The sequence below is a fragment of the Phaseolus vulgaris genome, chromosome 11 (assembly GCF_000499845.2).
Source record: "Phaseolus vulgaris cultivar G19833 chromosome 11, P. vulgaris v2.0, whole genome shotgun sequence".
Taxonomy (NCBI): domain Eukaryota; kingdom Viridiplantae; phylum Streptophyta; class Magnoliopsida; order Fabales; family Fabaceae; genus Phaseolus; species Phaseolus vulgaris.
In genome coordinates, this window is record NC_023749.2 from 32923018 (window position 1) to 32931219 (window position 8202).

The 8202-nt window shown below is 37.6% G+C and overlaps 1 protein-coding gene across 1 annotated transcript; it reads right to left on the reverse strand.

The window, feature by feature from the left end:
* Window positions 1–863: 863 nt before the first annotated feature.
* Window positions 864–4411, reverse strand: LOC137828719 (uncharacterized). The gene is made up of 4 exons (XM_068635407.1): window positions 4059–4411; window positions 3861–3956; window positions 2878–3114; window positions 864–1534 (listed from the first exon to the last, which is right to left on the reverse strand). Coding segments are annotated over exons 1-4 (579 nt in total). The 5' UTR covers window positions 4060–4411; the 3' UTR covers window positions 864–1289.
* Between the last annotated feature and the right edge of the window lie 3791 nt (window positions 4412–8202).

Sequence of the window (8202 nt, forward strand, 5' to 3'; positions counted from 1 at the left end):
TTCTCGTTGATGACCTCACACAACACCTCACGGGACAAGCATAACTGGATTGCAGACAATGCCTTTTCATTTATCTCATCCCACAACTCCTCCATCATAGTGGTTGGCCTCATCATTTACCTGCCAGAACTTTCTTTAAACCATTCTGGGTGAGAACATCGCCAGATTGCAAAGCTGATTTTACCATCAAATTTCTCAATATCGAATTTCGACATTATAGAACAACAAATCCTGGTTGAATTATCGAAAAGCTCTGAGGCCAATTTGTTGGGATATCGTGTGTGGAAGCGTGATAATTTCAACAAAAGATTATGAGAAATTAAAGTAACAAGAAAAATGAGAATGATACCAGAAATTTTTAGGTGGAAAACCCCTTTAAATAGAGGTAAAAAAACCACCGACGAGAGAGCCAAAACTTCCACTATAATGGTACTCGGAGTACAATGAATTCCTCTCAGACAAAGAGAGAGGAAGCAAGTGTATGTTGTTATTTGTTGTTACATTGCTTGAAGGAAGCCACTATATATAGTGGTTCTAGGAAACAATAATAATAAAAACAATTAATGGTAAGTAACCATCCTTTTGATAACAATTAATGGTTCTAGGATTTATCTACAGGTTACAAGTGATCTATATTATTTAGTTCTTTAAACCGGCTAGTACAACAAGTATCAAAATTAAAGGATGGTAAGTTGCCAAGCTATCTCTCCGTACTCCAGGATTGATAGGGATTGATAGGTAAACGAATTAAGCGAATCATACCAATACAAGTTGAAAAGGTTGACCCACCCTGCTTGACCTGACCATATTTTTTACCCCTATGTACAAGGAAATATTCGCGAGAATAAAGCTAAATCGAGTAGTTCGCATTAAATTATACATCCATTTAAGCATCATATAATCTACATACAAAACATAACGTAGCAAAATTCGTAAGATTCTTGTTTGCTCCCGAATATTCATTTTTACACATTAGATACCATGAAACTCTGCTATGTGATATGCTTCCTCAAACCATCTTACAAAAAGATTAAAAATGGGGTGAAAATGCAACATATATGATGACCCTTCATACATTGGCTTCTTCCTTAGAGATTCTTACACGCCCGCATCAAGTGCTCATTCAAAATATTAAGGTAAGTATAGCATGCAGAACATGAAACACCAAAGCATGCACCATCGTATTATCTTTTTTTCTATGGCAGTAAACCTAATCCTAGATTAAGATCACACTACGTTTTGATCGCCAAAAAACTGGTAGCTAGTCATGCTCCTAGATTTCACCAGAACTAAAATTTCCAGGGTACCTTCTCGAATTTTATGCTTCCTTTATGGGTCTTTTTCTTTCCTACAGAATCAATTTCTTCTCTAGACCCAGGCTCCCTGTGTTTTCTTGTCTCTGGAGGAATATCAGTGACATCATGTGATTTAACTTTGCAGTGTGCATGTCGATTTTGCAACACAGCACCATTCTTTGAAGCAGAAAGTCTTCCATCTCTACTCTTGTTTCGATTCCCAATCATTATGTCATTATCTAAATACAAAAAGAATTTCAGGGTCAGCTCTGTAAGAAATCACGTACGAAACTGAGAACTAGCCAGCACCCAGATATCTCGTATCTCCATATAAAAACTATAATCAGTATTCACATAAATACATAATTAACGATGCTCTCCAGAAGCATAACTATCCAATTTTCTTTGCTAAATATTTTATTCTTGCATCAAGTAATAAATAGTTGATTTTTCTTTTTTTCTCGAAAAAACAGGATTAAAAGCCTTCAGAACTATGTGATGGACTTTTTAGAGACTTAGCTCTCACTTTATGTGCACCATTGGTTTGGAAACAAAACCCTTTATTATTTTAATTGATTTAAACAGACGAGTGGAAAACCAGCCTAAATAACGCACTATTCAGGTTTAAGAACAGGAAAGTGGAGACTACGAAATATCAAGAAAACACTGGCCCCATTGCACAATGTAACAATGTAAAACTAAAATCACGGTATACTAAATTGAAAAAATCTATTAAAACATTGTTTTACCCTTGTTATCTGAAGATTTCATTTCTAAACTTGAGAAATTTTCTGCAATCCTCATAACTACAGCACAGCATGCAATCCCCACTAAAGGGAGTTTTATTTGCATCTATTTTACTTCAGAACACGTCTATTAACTTTCTCCTATCAGCAACTGTACAAAGTGCATCATTACAATTGTTCAGAATTATTGATTATAGGGAAAATTGAAGCTGAGAGTGAGAGGGAACACAAAGTACGCAAGCTAAGTTACATAGAATGGTTGCTGACGATTGCATCCATTTATACAGAACTTTCAAAATGATACCGACACCTTCTACATAGGTCACATTGCTAAAATAACTTCCTAACAACATAAAACTGCTCTATATTCCTTTACAGGTCTAAATGTCACTATCACACTTACAAATTCAGTTTCTCTAAAAAATTCATTGAAGTAGTCCAAGGTTTCTTTGCATGCAAGGTGCTTGAGTTATGAGTTTCAGTTCCCTTTGAAGTACATAAAACGTTAGGTTTGGGTTTTTTTGTCTAAAAATCCCATTTTGTCAACATGCATGTTGCATCCTTCTGTAAGAAATTTTGACGGATAATGAAAAAGAAAAATCACTCTCATATCTTCTAATAGGATCTCTACAAGCAAGTACTTCACTCAGCTTTTGATGGCCAATCAAAAGAAACCCGAGACATTGCTATGCATATTATAAATCACAGCAGTTCTTATGATTTCATTGTCAATCTTTAGATTTAGAAAAAAAATCAGATATTTTCAAATTGCAAAAGGCATCTGGTACACAAATAAATTTAGCTAACAAAATCCGATGAAAAGTATGAGATTTTACCAGGACTAGAAATTACAGCACGAGGGGGAGGAATTGGACTGGCTCTAATATTTACTTTATTTCCATCAATACTGTCATCCTTATCAGATCCTGTAGTTACTGAAGAATCAGATGCCAAGCTGAAGTCTTCAGAATCTTCAGTGACATGTACTCTTGGTCTTGGAATAGCTACATGGGGAACATAACACTTTGGTACTTTGACAACAGTGGGCATGGAGACAACTTTGTTGTCTGTTACTGTAAAATCAGACAATAGCGATTCCTTTCTATATTTAGCAAATGAATATGATAGACAATAATGACCCACTACAATTTTGACTAACTAGAGGAATGAAAATGTTTGGCGCAATAATGCCAATATTGCATATATGGAATATAAACAACACTCTAAACCTCCAAACTTAAGCCAAAACTACAGTGAAAAAACAATTATAAATTAAAACTAACAAAATGTAAAAGGAAAGGAAGACAACATCACTCACTCATCCATGTGATCACTACCCCGACTATTGCTTCAAAAAAACTTCAAACACGAAGATTGATATGGATAAAATCAGGAGAATTCGTGCATTGAGAAACGTAAAACATACAATCACATGGCCAACTCTAACAAAATAAAACATAATAAAGAGTCTAAATCCAATTTTACTCAGTTTTGTTGAATCCACCATTTTGGTTTCTCCTTTTAAAATACAGATATTTGGTCTCCTGTTTTAGAAAATGGTATATTTTGCTTTAATCTTTAATTTTGTGTATATTCTATTTCTTTATTTAGTTCAATTGAAACTAAAGATAACACATTCGTTTAAATTAATATAAAAAATAATTTAATAAATTATCATGTAAAAAATATGCAGACAAAATTAAGAATGGATGAAAATAGGGAGTTTTGTAAGAATGGAATTTAAACAGGAGAAGACAAATTGCAAAGTGAAAAGAAAAAAGATTAAAATTGTATTTAAACGAAAAGAGGTTAGAAATACCTGGAGAAGATGGATGCAAATAGAGAGAGACGAAAGCTTTGAGACCAAGTTCACCGTCGTCATCGTGTCTTACCTTAACTTTCGGATACGGATACACTGAAAGTTGCAAACACACATAGAAACATAAGCAGTGTAGATAGATGGTAAAAACAAGAATCAGAAAACGGAAAGAAAAAAAAAAGGATTGAAATTTCGAACTTGTTTGGTTGGGTGGAAAGTAAAGTATGGAAGATCGATCGGAGAAGAGAAAGTGTAAGGAGAAAGAATAAGAAGGCGTGCGATTGATTGTGAGAAAAGGAATGATTAGGTTGAGTCAAAGGAGTGATCGATTCCTTTCCCTTCCTTCCCGCGTTGCGTTGCATCATTGCATTGAACTGCACCTGAGGAATGGTGGGATCCACACATACGCCACCTAAGTTGATTCCTTCTTCAATTCAACCACATTTTCAACTCTTTTTTTCCCTTTCACTCCTCTTTCTTTCCGATTCCCATTTCCTATTCAATTCCTTTTAATCACTTTTATTTGCTTTCAATGTATTGCCTTTTGAGTTACTGCTTGGAGTAAAAGGTTGCTCCATTTATTTCTTTTTTACAAAAATAGTTCTTCCATTATTTTCGGAATTTCACTTAAAATCATTTTTCATGAAATTTTATATGTTATATAAGTTATCGAAATCAAACATTAATTTTACCTTGAATAACATTTATAGTACTGAAATAGGCCGAGTATTTTTATAAATTAAAAATAATTTTTTTTCTCAATGAATGAATATACAAAAAAAAAATTCGCCAATCTGGTTCGGGCATTTTCTATTTTTATTTAAGAAAACAAAAAAAGGAAATTGAAATGGAAAAGTTATTTTTTAATTTAGTTTCCTATCATGAACACCCATTAATGTTCCCATTAGTACTACTACGCCTGATATTCAGTAAGGTTTGTTTTCATTGAATTAAAAAACGTTTTCATTGAAGCAATAGTGTTGAATATAACAGTGACAAGTTGTGTAGGTGTCCCTCCTGAACGGGTTATTGGTGTCATCAATACTTTCACCACTTTGGAGGCTACTGGGCACTTTGGGATTAGGACATTCCTTCATCAAATATTTGCTTTTTAATTTTTTTAATTATTTATTACATAATTCTTTTTTTAAAAAATAAAACTTTTGAAATTATATTCATCTAATCAAAATTAAAAATTGTTTTAGTCTAATCAAAATTAAAAATCAGTATATATCTACGGTTATCAAACTAACATTTTTTTATTTAAAAATAGTTTGGTTTGTTTGGACTTCAAGACGTTATCTCTTACCTCATAATAAATATCCTACATTTAAAAATTTGGTCAAGAGTCTACTTTTAATAGTTTAGTTTTGACTTATGAGATAATTTTCATAAAAAAATATTTAATCTATATATTTTATCATAATAATTAAACTGTTTTTTTTTTATAAACTCATAACTTTATCAAAGTATATGATTAGAATAAAAGATTATTTATCATCATTTAATATGTGAATTCTTTTGAATTCATTATATTGTTTACTATTATTTAAATTTATTAAATATAAGTCTTATATGTACACGTTAGAATTGATTATTTTAGTATGATAAAAAATCATCAGAGAGAAAATTTATTTACTTACATTATAGTTTGAGTGTAGTACAAATAATGTCAACATAAAAGTTACCAACCATTTAAAAGTTATGATCAAAAGATTAACACACCATCTAATGATGTCATTATTTCAATGCCTACATATAGATTAGTTTTTTCATAAAGAAATAACTAACAAACGCATATATTATTTTGCATGCAAAATTGTTATGTAATTTTAAGTGTGAATTTGAGTAGAAGCTTTTAATTTCCCTTAAATAATGATGACAAACATCTTATTTTTAAAATCTTTCACCTTTATAAAGTTTTATTCGAAAAGGAAAACTTAGATTAATATTTTATTCATTTTTATTTTATTTTTTAATTTAAAATCATTATTATATTATTATAAACAGTGTGAAATGTATCTTGTACCGCCCTGGTAGTCGGAAGTGATGACGTGGCATCAAGCTGCAGTATAGGCGTGTTGACAAGACGCCGGATTTGCAGAAGAGAAGGAAGTCGGGGGGCTCGTGTAGTCGCCAGTTATTAAGTTGGCGTGCTCCGATCTCCAGTATACCAGAACCGGCGATCACCGGGTTAAAGATGAAGTCGCCAGATGTAAACTCAGGCGACCAAGTGATTGGAGATCGCCAGAGCAAGCACATCGCCGAAGATGAAGGTGGTGCAGATTATGAAGGCGGCCGGCGAGACCACAGGGACGGTGTACGAAGGCACCCTAACTCGCAAATTCTAGTAGAGATCGCGCTCCCAAGTTAGCTATGCACTGGGCAGTACCATGCATAAGTAACTTAGCCAAAGGGGAGTCAGAAGCAGCGCCCAAGTCAAGGAGGCTCCAGATGATGGCACGTGTACGACTGGATGCGAGCCACGTGTCCAGGTCTGTAACTGCCAGGAGAGAGAAAGTGACCAGGTATTTAAGGGTTTCTCAACGAACTTTCAAGGTATGCACGTTCAGATTGTATTCTTTACGCTTGCGAGTTCTTGAGCATACTGTGAGAGAGAACATTGCACGGTTCCTTAAGAGTTCTTGAGTGTTTGCTCTTGAAGTATTTGGTGGTTCAGTCACTGACTTGGGCGTTGGAGTGCGATCGGCCGCAGCGGCGCCGCTCTGTTCTTTTGCAGGTTCTTGAGGTGGATCGTGACGAAGGACGGAGGTTGAAGCGGTGCACACGCCGATCCAAGTTTGACGAGGCAAGTTCCAACGTTCTGGTCAACAGGCAGGATCATCAGGCGCCCACCGTGGGGCCGTGTAAAACTTGTTCCCATCCGCAGCGTGAGTTCTTGGAGGTTTTCGTAATTTTCTGTGTGGTTGTGTGCTGGTGCAACCGTAGTTCGCTGTTCATCTAGTTTTGCTCGGTGTTTTCACGTTTTCCACCGTTCGTTTGAGGTTTTGTTCGGTGAGGTGAAGTTCTCTGCGGACTGTGCGAGTTTCGTTCGGTGAAGATTTGAGTTCTTTGGTTCGTTTGGTTTTCCGTGGAAGAAGCGGTGGTTTCTGGTGGAGTTGCAGGTTTCTGTGGAGGTTTTCTGTGTTCTTGAGTTTCTTGCGGAGTTTCGCGCAGGTCTGACCGATTGATCGCTGAATCGATCGTCGCTGAAGGAAGTGTTGTTCATTATTCTCTGTGATTTGCTGAGTTTTCATGAGAAAAATGAGAAGCCTTTCGCTCAGGCGATTACTGACACGCCTATTCCTACGAGTGTGGTACCTGTTAAGGCTGTTTTTACCGGCGTGGAGGATCCTGAGGCTCATCTCACCACGTTCCATACGCAGATGATGCTGTCAGGAGGATCGGACGCCGTATACTGTAAGATGTTCGTGAGCACACTCCAGGGAACGGCGCTGGAATGGTTTGTGAGCCTGCCTAACGGTCACATTACCAATTTCCAACAGTTCTCGAAGATTTTTGTCGAGCAGTACATCGTGAATAAGGCACCGCCCAGGGTGTCTTACGATTTGTTTGATATAAGGCAGTACCAGGGAGAGTCCCTCAGGGACTACTTGAATCGTTTTGGAGCGCAGATGGTCAGATCGCCGGCCAAGGATGAGGAAATGCTGGTCTATGCATTTAAGAAGGGCGTGCTGCCGGGACCATTCTGTGAGGCATTGATCAGGGCCCACCCCGCCACGTTTGCTGAGGTTAGGCGACTTGCGGTGGCCCACATCGCCGACGAGAGTGAAGTCGCCGAGAAGAGAGGAAGCGTGGCTCCCACTAGGCCACGCGCCCAGACCAGGATCCAGCCACAGAGGGTGCTGGAGACAGCGGCGGCCAGGAGGGATCAGAGGACTCGCCATCCTTATGATCCAAGGAAGAACAAGGGCAGGGGCCAAGGACGCCAGCAACCAGCACGCCGGGAATACAATCGCCCGCCTAAGCACAAGTTTGTCATGGGATTGGCGGACCTGATCGCCATTCCCAATATATCTGCTAGGTTGAAAGCGCCAGAGAAGGTGGGCGACAAGGTGCTGGGACCAAAGCCAGACGCCTGGTGTGAGTTTCACTAGGGCTTTGGCCATACAGTGGATTCGTGTTTGGCTTTAGGATACCAGCTCGACGATCTGGTTAAGAGCGGGTTCCTAAATGACTATTTGCTGGATAGAAGGACGGGGGGCGCGTCGAGCTCCCAACCAGCAGGTGGAGAAGTTCAGCAGCACGAGATGCCTACGCACGGGGAAATCCACACCATTGCAGGGGGTTTCTCAGGAGGTGGATGCACCGCATCACAGAG

Excerpts from the sequence above, each read along its gene's own strand:
- LOC137828719 (XM_068635407.1), bottom strand. Across the intron at positions 3,115-3,860 it reads TTTGCATCCATCTTCTCCAG|TAACAGACAACAAAGTTGTC; the intron begins GTATTTCTAACC and ends CTGATTTTACAG. Across the intron at positions 1,535-2,877 it reads TGCTGTAATTTCTAGTCCTG|ATAATGACATAATGATTGGG; the intron begins GTAAAATCTCAT and ends TTTTGTATTTAG.